Raw genomic sequence first — 16,735 nt, 5'->3', positions numbered from 1 at the left:
CCTCCAAACTCTGATCAAATTATTAAACACTGATTCATATTTTAACTTTTCAGGATCATCTCAATTGCATAAAATAAGGTATGCAATTCGATATGTTCCAAATTAAGAACTTTAAAAAATTGTTAGCTGTTTCAAATTATAGGTATTATTACTTTCTCCATTTGTATGAAGAATTGATAATTAAGAACATAAGACACTATTTTCCATGTTAAAATTTGTTCATAACGTTATTGTTGAATGATAGTGTTAAGCCCTAGCATTAGTAATACAAAATACGATGCCCATCACCACCAGGAACCTGTCTAAATCAGTTTTAAGGCTTTTTTTAAAAAGGATGTTTTTCTAAGAACTCACTGTGTGATGCAAAGACTGTGGGGTTCTCGGTAAGGTTCAGGCCACAAATCCGACACATATTCTCCTTATAGTTTCTTCAACAATAACCTAACTCCCCTTCCCAGAAATTGGTGTTCAAAAGAGGGAGCTGTATAACTCCCTTCCAGGTATTTTTATTTTATTTAATGTTATTAGTGAAACTCTCCACTGGATAATCTTATTTAGTGTATAGTCTGTGGTTACTCGGCAGAGAATGCCATTTGCCATATATGTTCATCTTTATTCTAAATTCAAAATTTAGAGTTTACAAGGCACCCACATAACGGGACTTTTTAAAATATATTTATTTACTTAACAAACACAAGGCAGTTGCTAAGTGCCAGGCACTGTTCTTAGTGCTATACAAATATTAGCTTATTTACTGCTCACAACAAGTTGGGTGTGTACTATCATTACTCATGGCCCAAGGACACACAGCCAGTAAATGGCAAAGTTTTCAATGAATGTTGTCTGGTTTTAGAATAAGTAGCATTAAAAAAATACCATAGGACTTGCCACCAATGTCAAATCACAGAGCTCTGTGGCACGAATTACAGAAACACAACCCCTATTTTCTCTGCCTAGAGATGAAGTTTATGGGCTGAGGATGAGCATCTTAGACTGAATAGCACCAGAACTGCTTATTGAGGGACTCATGCACTCTTTGTGGATCTTTACGAAGAGGAAAAAAAATCTCTTTGGAACAATTCTGAATCAGAAGTGTTCAGAGTAGGGGTGCATGAGTGGCTCAGTCAGCTGTGTCTGACTCTTGATATTGGCTCAGGTCATGACCTCATGGCTCATGAGATCGAGCCCCGTGTCAGACTCTGTGCTGATAGCACAGACCCTGCTTGGGATTCTCTCTCTCTCTCTGCCCCTCCCCCACTCATGTGTGCTTTTGCTCACGTGCTCTCTCTCTCTCAAAATAAATAAACATTAAAAAAAAGAAATGTTTAGAGAAATTAGTCTTGTTAACTAAGTTGAGGTTTTATGTATCTCTCAAAGAGGCCTCCTTTGCACAAAATGTTATCATCATGAATACCCCCAACAACATGAAAAGTTGACTGAGACAGTATGCCTTGAAAAGAGCTAAGCATAAGCAACGAAAGTAAAAATCAGCAAGTGGGACTACATTGAACTAACAAGCTTCTGCAGAGCAAAAGAAACAATGAACAAAATGAAAAGGCAAATGGGAGAAAGCATTTGCAAACCAAGTATATATCCAATAAGGGGTTAATATCCAGAATACGCAAGGAACTCCTATAACCCAATAATAAAAACAAAAACAGAAAGCAAAACAAACAAACAAACAAAAAAATTTGATTGAAAAACAGGCAGAGGACCTGAACAGACATTTTCCCAAAGAAAACATACAGATGGCCAACAGAGTGCTTGACATCAGTAATCATCAGAGAAATGCAAATCAAAACCACAATGAGGTATCTCACCTCAACCTGTTAGAATGGCTAATATCAAAAAGATAAGAGAGAACAAATACTGGTGAGGGAGAAAAGCGAACCCTGGTGCACTGTTGGTGAGAATATAGTTTGGCACAGCTACAGTGGAAAAGGGTACAGAGATTCCTCAAAGAATTAGAAATAGAACTACCATATGACCCAGCAATCCCACTTCAGGGTATACATCCGAAGGACATAAATTCATGATCTGAAAGAGATATCTGCACTCCCATGTTCACTAAAGCATTAGTTCACAATAACCAGGGTATTAAAACAACCTAAATGTCCAATGACACATGAATGGATAAAAAAAATGTGATTATATGTGTATACACACAGAGCATACATATATATGAATGATATATATGATGCATGTGTGTATTCCAAGAGAAGTCTTGCAATAGTTGTGTTTTGCATATATATTTATATAAATATATATGTAACTATATAAATATATATGTAACTATATAAATATATATGTAAATATATATGTAAATATGTATATAAGTATATGCAAATATATATAAATATATATAAAAAAATATATATAGTGAAGTATTAACCATAAAAAAAGACTAAAACCTTGCCAATTCCAACAACATGGATGGACCTTGAGGAACTATACTGAGTGCAGTAAATCATAAAAACACAAATATTGCATGATGTCACTTATATTTGGAGTCAAAAATATCGAACTCATACAGGGTAGAAAAGTGGTTGTCAGGGGCTGAGAGGTAGGAGAAATGGGAAGATTTTGGTCAAAGGACATAAATTGTCCGTTATAAGATGAATAATTTCCAGGGATCTAATGTACAGCACGGAGACTACAGTTAATAATATATTGTATATTTGAAAGCTGCTAGGAGACGGGGCGCCTGGGTGGCTCAGTCGGTTAAGCGTCCGACTTCGGCTCAGGTCATGATCTCACGGTCTGTGAGTTCAAGCCCCACGTCGGGCTCTGTGCTGACAGCTCAGAGCCTGGAGCCTGCTTCCGATTCTGGGTCTCCCTCTCTCTCTGACCCTCCCCCGTTCATTCTCTGTCTCTCTCTGTCTCAAAAAAAATAAACATTAAAAAAAATTTTTTTAATAAAAAAAAAAGCTGCTAGTAGAGTAGGGCTCTAATGTTCTCACCATGAAAACAATAATAAGATGATAATTATGCAAGGTGGGAGAACGATGTGTAGCCTTACTGCAGCAAGCACTGTGCAATATATACATGCATCACGTCATCACAATGCACACTTGAAGCTTACGCTATGTTGTATGTCACTTTTATCTCAATGAAGCTGGGAAAAAGAACAAAAAAAGGGCAGAATACACAAGTTTTTATCTAGGCTCTGGTTACTGCTTTGAAAAAAATCATGTGTCTATGGACCAGAGAAAGAACGTGAAACATGAGAGAGTCGAATGTCCTCATGATGAGACTGTGCTTCATTTCTCCCTCCTCTGTTTCCCCAATTATGACTATATGTTCAGTCGGTTTACATTCCTTTTAAGGTTTTGAAATTATGTTCAAAATTCCACTTGGGGAGCTTTAGCTCCTGGGGCCTGAGGCACATTCTTCTGAACGATGGGAATGATCCTAAGTGACCCAAAACCCTATCTTGTGCATAGCAACAGGAGAAAAGCTGTAAAGTAATGAGACTGTTCCCCCCATGCATTTCCCCAAACGCTTCTGGTGACCCTTCCCTAAGAAGCATGTCCCTCACATTTCCAGCAGTGCTGCCACTGAACAGCTGGGCAGCCTCCCACATACCTCCTCTGATCAATGTGTTGTGTATGTCTGCAATGCTGGTTAAAAACCTCCATCTTGTCACTTCTTAGTCACAGTACCCATGTCAAGGTATATTAAGAAAAAACTTCCCATTATATGATTCTTTAGCTTACACACAAGAAAGGCAAATATAGAAAATGTCATGTGTCAGAGATGAAAAATCAATATGCTATGAGCAGAAGGCCCATAGCTGCTCAAAGCTGAGCTGAAGAAAAAAATGGAAGGCAGCCTTGGGTGTTTTATTCCAATACTTACTTGGTTTACAAAAATAACCTTTTATCTTTCCCATACAAATATCAGAGCTACAGTCTTATTCAAAGTACATGCATTCCATTGTATCAAGTGATATGTAAATAAAGTCCCAAGGAGTCCACATGTGAAGACATGTCTAACACCCGTCTGATTAACATGTAGGTTTCTCAGGGCATCTCCTAGGGGTCAAGGACAGGATCCACTCAGTTCTCTAGAAACCGCTGTATGTTTAATTTCTTTCATTTCTTTTAAAACTTGCGGTTCCTTTAGGACCATTTTGCCCAGGATTCATCAGGTGCTATCTACCCAAAATAAGCATCAAGAGTTGCTATCACCTCAAATGACTGAGTGCTTAGATTTTGATGATGAACAGCATGAATATATCCATATTTAGGAATGCAACAGAGTTCTTTAATGAGATCATGAGTATGTCACAAGCAATGCAATCATTAGTCAAAACAAAACTGTACTCAATTGGCCAAAAGATAAATGGGGGTGGGGGTCATCAGGACCCGCTCAGGGTATATAAAGGCCCCAGAGCAGGAGGGAGGCATTCACACCTGACAACACCCGAATCCTCTCACCCCTCCGACCCAAACCAGCCCCAGACACCACCATGTCCGGCTCCTGCTGCGGCTCCACCTGCTCCTCCCTGGGCTGCGGGGGAGGCTGCTGCCAGCCCTGCTGCTGCCGCGACCCCTGCTGCTGCCGCCCCGTGAGCTGCCAGACCACCGTGTGCCGCCCCGTGACCTGCACCTGCCGCTGCACGCGCCCCATCTGCGAGCCCTGCCGCCGCCCCGTCTGCTGTGACCCCTGCTCCCTGCAGGAGGGCTGCTGCCGCCCCATCAGCTGCTGCCCCACGTCCTGCACGGCCGTGGTCTGCCGCCCCTGCTGCTGGGCCTCCACCTGCTGCCAGCCCATCTCTGTGCAGGCGCCCTGCTGTCGCCCCCCCTGCTGCCAGCCTGCCCCCTGCCGCACTACCTGCAGGACCTCCTGCTGCTACTAAGTGCACGGTCTAGAACAAGCAATCAACCTTCTGAAAGAGTCATACTCCTTTCTCTACCTAAGAAACCTCCTGCCCTAAACCATCAAGACCCCAAGTCAACCAGGGTTTGAATGGAGATCCAGGCTTACCTGTTAAGACTTGGGGTGTTCTCAAGTCTTTGTAATAGTATCAACTCCCTTCTTCCCACCTTAGATCTTAGGTCTTGTGGCATGTTTGTTTTCTAATAAACTTCTCTTCTTTGGCCTAGCAAACCCATATTTGGTTTTTCTTATTTATTCTAACGTTTTTCACTAATTTTAAATATAACGAAATGTACTGCCTACCATCTGCAAGTCACAGACTGTATGGTATACAATAGAAATTAAAGTGAGTTAAAAATATTCCCCTCTTCAAGAAACTTCTAGGGAGATAAATGAAATTCACGATAATGCACCTAAAAATTAGAAAATGAAAAAAAAAGTACAACATACTTCGGTGTGTCAAAATATCACTACTGACTGGGGAGAACAAGAAAGACCAAAAAGGAAGCTAGCATTTTACAGAAGTTAAGATTTCAGCATGCAGATCTAAAGGAAGATGTCATTTTCACTGGTAACGGTATGCACTAAGGTATAGAAAGAGGGCTTGTTCAGAGGATACTTTGGCTGGGAACACAGGATACATGTAGAATAACAGCGGAAGATAAATTTGGGAAGTGTGTGTGCTTTGAATAGTAACCAAAGTAGTATGCCCTTAATGCAGTAAATACTAAGGAGTTGTTGAAACCCTTGGGGCAACTGAATGGCATGACAGGCATTGGGCATCAGGATGATTCCTATGGTAGTTGTTTATCAAAAAGGAAGGCCAAAGGCTAGACAATATAATGGCTATACAGAAACAAGTCAAGAGGCCACTGAACTGGTCCAAGCGATACACAGTACGAGCTGAACTAGGATGATAGCCATGGAATAAAGAAGACATAAAGAGTATGTCAGACATAGAAACCCAGAAGGCATATTACCTAATATGAATGTGGGAAACAAAAAACAATTAAGAATCAAATGTGTTATTGCAGCTCTAGGGAAAACTCCTCTGATCAGAAGACACTTAAAAGAATCTTAACATATTTATACTTATTTACTGTGTGTTTAAAGTTACTACTCCATAGCATTTCTGCCTGTAGCTACTATTTCTATTCTTGGACTATTATAGAACATTTTTTGAAAAAGGAGACAAAGAGGGTTTTTTTTTTTAATGTTTATTTACTTATTTTGAGAGAGAAAGAGCACAGGCAAGGGGCAGAGATAGAAAGAGGGACAGAGAGAATCCCAAGTAGGATCCATGCTGTCAGCACAGAGCCCAATGTGGGGCTCAATTCCACGACCCTGAGATCATGACCCAACCTGAAATCAAGAGTCAAAAACTTAACCAATTGAGCCATCCAGGCACCCTGAGACAAAGAGTTTTAAGAATTAATTGCTCCTGGAAAATAGCATTGTATAAAATAAAGTAAAACAGCTATAACTGATGTAGGAAGGAGAGACAGGAGTTTTATACCCTGCTCTGCTGGCTGTGTACTGTCTGACTAAAGCAAGTCATTAAAATTTCCAAAAGGCAGCCACTCCTAGACTCAGTAGTATTCTAACATCAGCAAATGCTGGAAGGAAATAAAAACCGGTCTGGGGGCACCTGGGTGGCTCAGTTGGTTAAGCGTCCCACTCTCAATTTCAGCTCAGGTCATGATCTCACAGTTCATGAGATCAAACCCCTCATTGGGCTCTGCACTCACAATGCAGAGCCTGCTGGGGATTCTCTTTCTCTTTCCCTCTGCCCCTCACCTGCTTGTGCTCATAGGCCTCTCCCTCCCTTTCTCTCTCAGAATAAATAAACACTTTCAAAAAAGCAGTCTGTATTACAACATCAGTGTTCCAATTTAAAACTATGAGGATGGATGTAATATATTTGACTCTTTTCCTTGATTCAGCCCCCCTATCAGTATTATAATGATTCATAAACTGGAGCAAGATATGAAGCAGACAGACTGAATCTGGCTTTCTGCACAACCCTTTAGTGCTCTGGGTAAAATATGATGACTTAATAAACATTTGCTATTTATAAAAACAATGATGTCAGTACCTATACAATTAAATGTTTGGACAGATGATTTACTAAGTTTTTGATCTCTGACATTTAAGGATTCCTTCAACCATTTTTCAACTTCATACCTACAGTCATGGTTATCACATGACATGAACATCTTTCTTGACACTGGGATGAATCACATTCTAATGTAATTCTCTCGCTGTACAAACCAATACCTCCATCTCATAAAAAGCTAACTATGTGAGTGCTAGTTTTTATTCAAGATGTGATGTTTTTATTCAAGATTGGAAGGAAGGGACAAACCTACCACAAATAACAATAATAGGCTCTTTGGCCACCACTTTTTTTTTCATTCCCCCAATATAACCCTAAACAGCAAATGGAAAATGATATTCTTTATTTTGGCAACCACCAAAATTACTTCAAATTTGTTTTGCTGAAATTTATACCCAGTTCTCTGGCTGTGTACTGTGCAAATGGAGCAAGTCACTAATTTCTCCAAAATATAGCCATTCCTAGACTCAACAGTATTCTAACATCAACTCATGCTGAGGGGAAATTAAAAGTGGTCCATACCACAACATCAACCCATTTACACTTATACCTTAAGTGCAAAGTACACTTAATCTCTTTTCACTTATACCTATTGGATGATATTTGACCATCCATTTCCTACCTTGCCTTATAAACACTGTGATCCAGAAGAAGCATTTCTTAACTTCTACTTTTTCTCTTAGTGATTCCCCTTCATAAATTGGATTGTCATGCTCTTTGGTCTAACATCCTTTCGTAAGACACAGGGTGTAGTTACATAAAATGACATAAACTGAAAACAAATCCCACCTTTGAGAAATAAATACAGTCTAGATAATCCACAGACCAGTGATTTTTATCTTTCATAGAAAAATATAAATTACACTTAAAATTTTGTGAGATATTTTCCTAATTGCTGGTTATCAATTTTAGCCCTTCTTTTAAATTCAGGCTAATAAAATATCTACAGTAAGTTGCAATGGAACAGTTTTTGTTCTATGTATCCTCCTGAGTGGTGTTTTCTCAAGTATGAATGTGTGGAGTTCAGGAGAGATCACTGAAATTGGAGACCATTTTCTGGAAACTAAATGCATTTCTATTAATGTGAAGTTTATCAGAGTTTCTATCTGCCTGATTATAGAGACTATAATCTTATTAATCATATATAATGGAAAATAGTCTTACATAAATAGCAGTCAATTGTTAACATTTTTTTCCGGAGACTTGAATTTTGGTAAATATGACCCCCAAATTGTGTCATCTTATCAGTGAGAGTCACTTGGTCAGGTGATGTGACCATAAATGCAGAATGGAAGCTGAGACTTGAGGAAAAATTACAGCATTGTGTGGAAATGAAACAACAACATTTCTACCAAGGATGGACACGTTTAGTGAGTATTAGCTTAGCAATAAAGGAAAAACTAATTTGGGGATGTAGTTAAAATAACAGTATTTGAACAATCAAAGGGCTCTGGAAAAGCTTGTTTAAGGAGTAACAGGATAAAAATGCTGTCCATCACAAAACAGGAACTGGCCAAGGCCTATAAAAGGCCCAACGTGGAAGTGACCAGCAAAACGCAAAAAACTTCTCTTAGCAACCCAACTCTCAGCCCAGCTCCTGACACCATGGCCTGCTGCTCCACTAGCTTCTGTGGATTTCCCACCTGCTCCACCAGCGGGAACTGTGGCTCCAGCTGCTGCCGGCCCAACTGCTGCCAGCCCAGCTGCTGCCAGCCCAGCTGCTGCCAGCCCAGCTGCTGCCAGACCAGCTGCTGCCAGAACAGCTGCTGCGGGACCGGCTGTGGCACTGGTGGCGGCCAGGAGGGTGGCTGCGGAGCCGTGAGCTGCCGCGTCAGGTGGTGCCGCCCTGACTGCCGCGTGGAGGACACCTGCCTGCCCCCCTGCTGTGTGGTGAGCTGCATACCCCCCACCTGCTGCCAGCTGCACCACGCCCAGGCCTCCTGCTGCCGCCCGTCCTACTGTGGACAGTCCTGCTGCCGCCCTGCCTGCTGCTGCTACTGCTGCCAGCCCAGCTGCTGCCAGCCCACCTGCTGTGAGCCCACCTCCTGCCAGTCCACCTGTTGAAAATCTCTTTCGAAAGGAATCCTAAGAAACTGGCACTTCACAATGAGGCAATGTAGAGTCCCGATGAACTTCTGAGCTCCAATACTCATAACACAGCTTGCAAATGCTACAAAATTTCCTAAGATGTAAATTAATTTATAATCGAAAACCAAAAATATTTCATAAACCTGGACACGAACAGAAGTCCTACAAGGCTAAGAGGAATGTATAAAACTTTTACTATAAATACCACCTGAAATAGTTCAACAGCTCATTGGATTTGGGATTTAATAAAATTTTTATTCTTCAATGACAAAGTCATTGTTGGAGCTTTCTTTTCTTTGGAATTTGTTATTGATATTGGGGTATTTGGATTTTTCAAAATCTCAGTAACTGTGGTATGGCACTATGGTGTTTTTTTATTTTTCCCTTTTTTAAAGGTCTTTAAAAAATGATTTTCCTTTGTTTTACCATTAAATGGTCCAATATTCTACAGCCAAAATCTATGGTAAAAGAATATATCAGTATTAAGGAACTATTCTCCGAAGTCCTCACATGTGCAAATTGACAGGCTAGGTGTTCCAGAAGATCAATTTTACAAAAAGGAATTTTTATGTTATTTAGTTTCTTGAGATATTGCCAAATTTATTCACTTCCTTCATATACAATTCTGTGTACAAGTCTTTCAACTATCTGGGATATAAAAGGATAATACATAATTGGAAAGACAGGAAGCATAAGATTTCAAAGTACTAGCATAAGATATAAAGACATCTCAAGTTCTAATCCCCACTTTGTAACTAAGAACCCAAGCATTCTTTTTTTTTTTTCAAGTTTATTTATTTATTTTGAGAGGGAGAGAGAGCGGGGGAGAGAGGAGAGAGAGAGAAAATCCCAAGCAGGCTCTATACTGTCAGTGCAGAACCCCATGTGGAGCTCAAACCCAGACACTATGAGAGCATGACATGAGCTGAAACCAAGAGTTGCAGGCTTAACCAACTGAGCCACTTAGGAGCCCGGACCCATGGATTCTGGAGCAAGGCCCTTCACCCGCCTGGGCACCAGGTTAGAAAAACTGGAAAACAAAAGAATTGACATTCATTGCTTACAGCTTCTCTCCCAGGCACAGGATGGATTATTTCCTAAACAGGTGATGCACTGACAATTAGTCTCTTCAGACGCCCAATGAGGAAAAATTATTCAATGGTCAAGTAATGTTGCATGCATTTGCACCATGTTGAAGGTTTATAAAACACATCAGAATATTAAAGAAAGCTCTATAACTATTACTCCCAAACTGATTTAGTTGGGGAATACTCCATTCATTACCAACTAGCATCCTGTAACACTAGTGTTCCTCAAAATATACTTTGGAAAATGATGAAAGGGAATTTCAACTGGTGCTTCTACAACATCTATACAATTCGTTCATGTACCATGAACTAGAAAATAAATATTCATCACAAGAATGGATTTAAACGAGCATGATACTGGCATACACTGTGCCCATTCTTATTCTAATCTCCAGAGAAAGTTCTAGAATGAAGCAAGGATCAAATAAAAAATACATAATAAGAACTTCCATTTTGACGGATAAAATCTTTGATTATAAAATCAAAGTGGTAAATCACTGGCTGGAGAGAAAGCGGGAATGGGGAGTAATTACTAAAGATTATCAGGTGGTATTCTTGGTGATGAAAAAGGTTTTAAACTAGACAGAGGAATGGTAGCTGCATAACAAGGTGAATGCACTAAAGGCCACTCAACTGTACATTTTAAAATGGTTTAGTGTATATTATGTGAATTTCACCTCGATTTAAAAAGTAAGTAAGTCAGGGGCACCTGGGTGGCTCAGTTGGCTCAGCATCCAACTTCGGCTCAGGTCATGATCTCATGGTTTGTGAGTTTGAGTCCCACGTTGGGCTCTCTGCTTCAGCATCCTCATGCCTGCTTCAGATCCTCTGTCTCCCTCTCTCTCTGCCCCTCCCCTCCTCAAATATAAATAAACACTTAAAAAAAAGAAAAAGAAGTAAGCAAAGGGATGGGGTCTTCACTAGCACAACCTTACCAGAATTAGAAAAAGGCATCACCTTTAGGTAGAAACAGTTTGAAGAATACACAGCTTACTGAGCCTACATCATCTTTATATGAAAAAGATTCTCCTTCTTCTGAGTGGACAGAGCCTCCCCCATCAGGGCACAACCCACACATTCATACACAATGTGTCTAAAACATGTTTAATGCTCGATGTCCCTCAAATACCACTCTCTTGTCTTTCAATGGGTTAGGATGTACTTACTTTTACTTAGAATGGCTTTATCTCAAAGCACCAAAAGAGCCAGGTTGGCATTCAGAAGAGAAAAAGATCTTATTACTTGATTTAGAGTAAAAAGTTGGGGATGTTCAACTGGTTCCTATATCAACCATGTCTTATCACTCAGGAATCTATGGCAGATGCAACTGAACTAGAGAACTAGTAAAATGGAGCTTAAGGAATTGAAAGAACCCCCAAACTTACAATAAGAAACCTAGAACCATGGCACCTTAAAGAAAAATAACTCAATATATTAATATCTATAAACAGAAGGCAGACATTCAATAAGAGACAAACACATCCTTTCTTCTTATGATACTATTGGATCTGGACCCCATCGCTTAAATGAAGTAATGAAAACCAAAGAGAATAAGTCTTGTAATAAAATCATTTTAAATGTAAAGTTACTGGCATTCTTTTCTCCAAGAAGACAATAGAAAGTGATTTCCAGCATTTAAACGGTCATAAAATCTACACAGGGAAATACCACAAATTGATTATAACTTCTTACTCTATTTGTATGAAAACCAATCAAGAAGAAATGGAGTAAATAATTTTATTTTCTTGATTTCTTTAGGAGAGATAAGGGAATGTTCAGATTAGTCTGTGGCAAAAGAGGAGAATTCTCAAATTTTAAGTGTCATACCTTATGTCATGGTTAATTTTATGTATCAACTTGACTGGGCTAAGGGATCCCCAAACAGCTAGTAAAACATTATTCCTGGGTGTGTCTGTGAGGGTGTTCATGGAAGGAATTAGCATATGAGTCTGTAGAATGAGTAAATTAGATTGCCTTCACCAATGTGGATGGACAATGTGGATCATCGAAATCATTGAGACCCCAAATAGAACAGAAAGGGAGAGGAAGGGCAAATTGTTCTATGGCTTAAGTTGGGACAGCCATCTTCTCCTGCCCTCATACTTCAGTGCTCCTGGTGAGGGCCTCCACATTTGTGTGAACCAATCCCTCACAATAAATCTCTTTCTATGGAGATATATATATATATATATATATATATATATATATATATATATATATATATATATCTTACTGGTTCTGTTTCTCTGGAGAACTCTGCCTAAAAACACTTATTATTAGTAATTCTCTGAGGGCAGCTAAAGACCAGAAAAATGAAAATTGAGTTAAATTTTGCACCAAGGGAGATGTTGAAAACAGTGCCACAGCAGAAAAGCATAGAAATGGAGACCCAACAGATAACACTACCTATCCCTGGTGCCCTAGTCAGTAGGTATTTCAACTCCTCAAATATCTGAATTTTTTGCAAGGGGAGATAAATGCTTTTAGTATCAAAGATACTGAACTTAGATATGAATTAAATAGCTCCTGAGATTATAATAGGGACAAATCTACATACTCCAAACATCCACAGTGGGAAAATTAGCTAATCGAAGAATCCATGATGTAGACTTGCTTAAGGAGAGGAAGTAAAAAAATCACATACCTTTGAATTCAAATTTGATGTGGGATTTGTAAATGCCTTCATTCTGATTTGGGAAGAATTATGGTCTAAACTCAAAACTGTCATTCCTGAAGAAGCAGAAACTAACACCTGGTATTCTGGTTCAAACTATGTAAGTGGCATTTTAACATCCATTTGCCTGTAACAGAGTCCATACTCAATGAAGGCCAGGTCACCTTTCATTGTACCTGTACAAAACCTTCATCTTCAACCTCATCTGCTGCCTCATTCAAACTATATTATAGTTTGCTAATATCTACAGTAAACTGCATGCTGATCTAATGTACTATGGTATGTCACATGTTCCAGTGTTAATATACTGAGTGTGATTTTTATGCAGTTAAGGACATTTAGATCTATAGGACATCCTAATATCAAAGATTGAATGAAGTCACAAGTCAAGGAGGTCAACCATTTTAGCACACAAAATTTTCTTGAAGCTTGTTATGTAGTCAAAAAAAATTTTTTCAGAGAAGTTTCTAATAGTGTTATTATTCACCCCAAGCTCTGCATTTCTTCCCTTGACTTGAAAAACAGTTAAGAGTGGGCAAATTTTTACATCTTTCCTTTACCCTTTGAGTTTCTCTGGAACAATTGCTGACATGGAAAACAGGGTATTGACTGTAGTGGTTAAGAGTTTAGTTTGAAGTCAGATGGCATAGGTTCAAATTTCAGATTCACCACTTGTTGGTGTGAACCTGAGCAACAGACATAAATCTGCTTGAGGCTCAATTTCCTGACATAGACGATGGGAGATGTATAGGCGGAGTCCATAGGATTGCAGTGAAAATTAAATGAAATGATACGTGCAAAGTAGTCAGAACCACTTGGGCACATACGTGCTCCAGAATCTGTGATCAGTAACAATTCATCCACATTTCTCAGCCCCCCCCCCAAAAGCATCCCTTCCTGGCCAGCTGGATCACTTTGCTTCACAGTCAAATTGAAGATGAGAAAGATAAAGGGGCAGCAGTTGACACTGGAGACATGTTGCTGGGAATTAAACTGTCATGTGAGACCCAAGAGCTCCATTATCAGGGTCACCAATGAGTAATACTGACACTCTGTAAAGGTGAGGCATCAATTATTCTTAGGGCAATGAGGAAATTTTAACAAATATGGGGGATTATGGGTTATGTACCCAATGAACGCCAATGACTACCTGACTGTGGTAAAGAATCCTAATTGAAGACCAATAAAATGAACTTTTAAAGGCTTTCAGAGGTTGAACAAATAACTCAGGAATAGGGCAATTATTATTCAGAGACAGATTATTTATATACAAACAAGGAAGGCATTTTGAGAATTATGTAAATAATAGCTGGCCAAGGCCTATAAAAGGCCCAACGTGGAAGTGACCAGCAAAACGCAAAAAACTTCTCTTAGCAACCCAACTCTCAGCCCAGCTCCTGACACCATGGCCTGTTGCTCCACTAGCTTCTGTGGATTTCCCACCTGCTCCACCAGCGGGAACTGTGGCTCCAGCTGCTGCCAGCCCAACTGCTGCCAGCCCAGCTGCTGCCAGCCCAGCTGCTGCCAGACCAGCTGCTGCCAGAACAGCTGCTGCGGGACCGGCTGTGGCACTGGTGGCGGCCAGGAGGGTGGCTGCGGAGCCGTGAGCTGCCGCGTCAGGTGGTGCCGCCCTGACTGCCGCGTGGAGGACACCTGCCTGCCCCCCTGCTGTGTGGTGAGCTGCATACCCCCCACCTGCTGCCAGCTGCACCACGCCCAGGCCTCCTGCTGCCGCCCGTCCTACTGTGGACAGTCCTGCTGCCGCCCTGCCTGCTGCTGCTACTGCTGCCAGCCCAGCTGCTGCCAGCCCACCTGCTGTGAGCCCACCTGTTAAAAGCAAGGTTGCTGATTTTCAACTTGAAGTTTCAACTTCCAAATCAATTCATGAGCTAACTATTTCCTCCACCACGCCTGGACCACTAACAAATTCTTGAACTGTTATTTGTTTTTTGTGGTGGGGGCTATTTAGCCCTCACAGATCTATCTGATTCCATTCAATTCTGGAAAGACTTTGATCTCTCCCAGTGAGGCCGCCAAAACACAAATTTGACTCAAGAAATGGGACAACCAATTTGCTTTCAGGACACATTTGAATCTACTCTCTGTGATTCTGCCACCAATGCCACGGAAGAACCATCTGTCCTCAGATATGTTCACCTCCTATACTCCACCATCCTGCAAACTGCACTTTTTATGAAAGGGGAATAATATACCAAGGTCTATTAAACTATATCTATTTGGTGCAGCAAATATCTTTTTTTCTTTATTGAGTTTATTCATGATATGTATTTCATAGAAAGTCACAAAAGATTTTAATCTGTTTTTGATATCCCACACTGCTTTTCTTATATCATGCTAGGAAATTTGATTAGATCTACTAAAGGTTAATGCCATAAAAAGTACAGCAAAGGCAGTCATACAGGGCCTCAGCAGTGGCACAAGCTCTATTTCCATATCCTGACCTCAAAAAGAGCTTTCACAACCAGAAAAGTATAGCAGTCAGGAACTCTGAATCCAAAGCCAGATATGATGTATTTTTTTTTCAAGTCTCTTAGAGGAATGCTCTTTCAGGCAATCTTCAAACCATGGTAACATATGCTAATATATTACACTCTTCCATTCACATGTAGTCTTGCCTAATAAAGCAAGAGAACCACACATTGGGAAAGCCTCTCTGAGGAAATTCACTTTTGGTCAGATGGAGAACTTTACTCTAGTTTCCATCTCAGTTTCTAAACTGAAAGTGAGGATAATAACATATCTACTTTGGTTTAAAATTTTCACTTAGAAATACATTTATTATGCATACACATGCACTCATACATAATACACAATGGATGTATATACATAACATACAATGAATTTATACATATTTAAACACAAGCATCAGGAAATGTTTTATAAATCTTGGTAGTTTTTGGACAAGGCTCAGGATTAATTTGTGGTTTCTTGGACTTAGAACTGGAGGGAGCTGAAGATACTCTTTTTTATTAAAAATATTACTTGGGTTAAAATTATAACACTTTATTCATGCAAGTGTTAAAGAAAATCAAGAAATTAGAAAGCATGAATAAAGGATAACATGTAAGCAAGGAATCAATTTCCCCGACATATCTTCTAGAGACCTGATCAAACCCAGAAGACACCCTTGAATAGAATAGAAATGGCAACATGTTTTGTCCTCTTTTTCCTTCGATTTTAACTTCTGACCACTTTCAGGTATCACTACCTAAGAGCTCCTGCTGAGAAAAAAAGTATAAAATAAATGACATGTGACTTGGGTAAGATGCAAATTTGGCTGTTTATCAGTACCATACACAGCCAATCATTCCTTCCTTCCTTTATTCGACAGCATTTCCTGAGTGCCTACGTTGAAGATGGTGCAGAAAGCACTACATAGGATTCCAAGGTGAATTAGACATGGTAGATCATACCTTTAAGGAATGAATGAGCGGGGAAAGCAATTCCACAATTTTAGCCCTGGAGGTGTCTGAAAGATCACCTCATTTTACAGATGAATAAACCAATGTTCAGAGAGAGTAAGTCACTTTTTTGAAGTTGCAGAATCACATAATGGCAGAACCAGTTTGAGAAGCTTATTTAGTTTAATTAGCTTAATTTAGTTCTCAGTTAAGGGCTCAGATCGCTGTATCATGTGACCCACCCATAATCACCAAAAGCTGGATTCCTTTAAATTCTCTTTAGCTTGAAATTCTATCATTTTTTTTTAATTCAAAAGCACAAACTAAAAACAACTGAGGATATATCAATAGGGTATGATTGAATATAGTGTGGTATGATCACACTCTGGAAAACTGCATAGCTATTTAAAAGAATGACTAATAGGTATGGGATAGGGCAAAAAATTAGATGACTTAGATAAAATGA

General features: G+C 39.7%; 3 protein-coding genes across 3 annotated transcripts; all 3 read left to right on the top strand.

The window, feature by feature from the left end:
- The first annotated feature begins 4,394 nt into the window (after positions 1–4,394).
- Positions 4,395–5,116, top strand: LOC106989262 (keratin-associated protein 2-3-like). Its single transcript, XM_027033808.2, has one exon. The coding sequence runs from the start codon at positions 4,472–4,474 to the stop codon at positions 4,859–4,861; it is 390 nt and encodes a 129-aa protein (XP_026889609.1). The 5' UTR covers positions 4,395–4,471; the 3' UTR covers positions 4,862–5,116.
- A 3,351-nt stretch (positions 5,117–8,467) lies between these two features.
- Positions 8,468–15,097, top strand: LOC113592589 (keratin-associated protein 9-3-like). Its single transcript, XM_027033801.2, has 2 exons — positions 8,468–9,054; positions 14,675–15,097. The coding sequence occupies exons 1-2, from the start codon at positions 8,483–8,485 to the stop codon at positions 14,679–14,681; spliced, it is 579 nt and encodes a 192-aa protein (XP_026889602.2). The 5' UTR covers positions 8,468–8,482; the 3' UTR covers positions 14,682–15,097.
- On the top strand, positions 14,189–15,097 carry LOC113592591 (keratin-associated protein 9-3). The gene has a single exon (XM_027033807.2). The coding sequence runs from the start codon at positions 14,253–14,255 to the stop codon at positions 14,679–14,681; it is 429 nt and encodes a 142-aa protein (XP_026889608.2). The 5' UTR covers positions 14,189–14,252; the 3' UTR covers positions 14,682–15,097.
- Positions 15,098–16,735: the final 1,638 nt, after the last annotated feature.

This window comes from Acinonyx jubatus, chromosome E1, assembly GCF_027475565.1.
Source record: "Acinonyx jubatus isolate Ajub_Pintada_27869175 chromosome E1, VMU_Ajub_asm_v1.0, whole genome shotgun sequence".
Classification (NCBI taxonomy): domain Eukaryota; kingdom Metazoa; phylum Chordata; class Mammalia; order Carnivora; family Felidae; genus Acinonyx; species Acinonyx jubatus.
This window is presented reverse-complemented; position numbering and strand designations above follow the sequence as displayed.

What these genes read in the sequence shown, in the direction of transcription:
- LOC106989262 (XM_027033808.2), top strand. Translation starts at nt 4,472, where the DNA reads ATGTCCGGCTCCTGCTGCGGCTCCACCTGCTCCTCCCTGGGCTGCGGG.
- LOC113592589 (XM_027033801.2), top strand. Translation starts at nt 8,483, where the DNA reads ATGCTGTCCATCACAAAACAGGAACTGGCCAAGGCCTATAAAAGGCCC.
- LOC113592591 (XM_027033807.2), top strand. Translation starts at nt 14,253, where the DNA reads ATGGCCTGTTGCTCCACTAGCTTCTGTGGATTTCCCACCTGCTCCACC.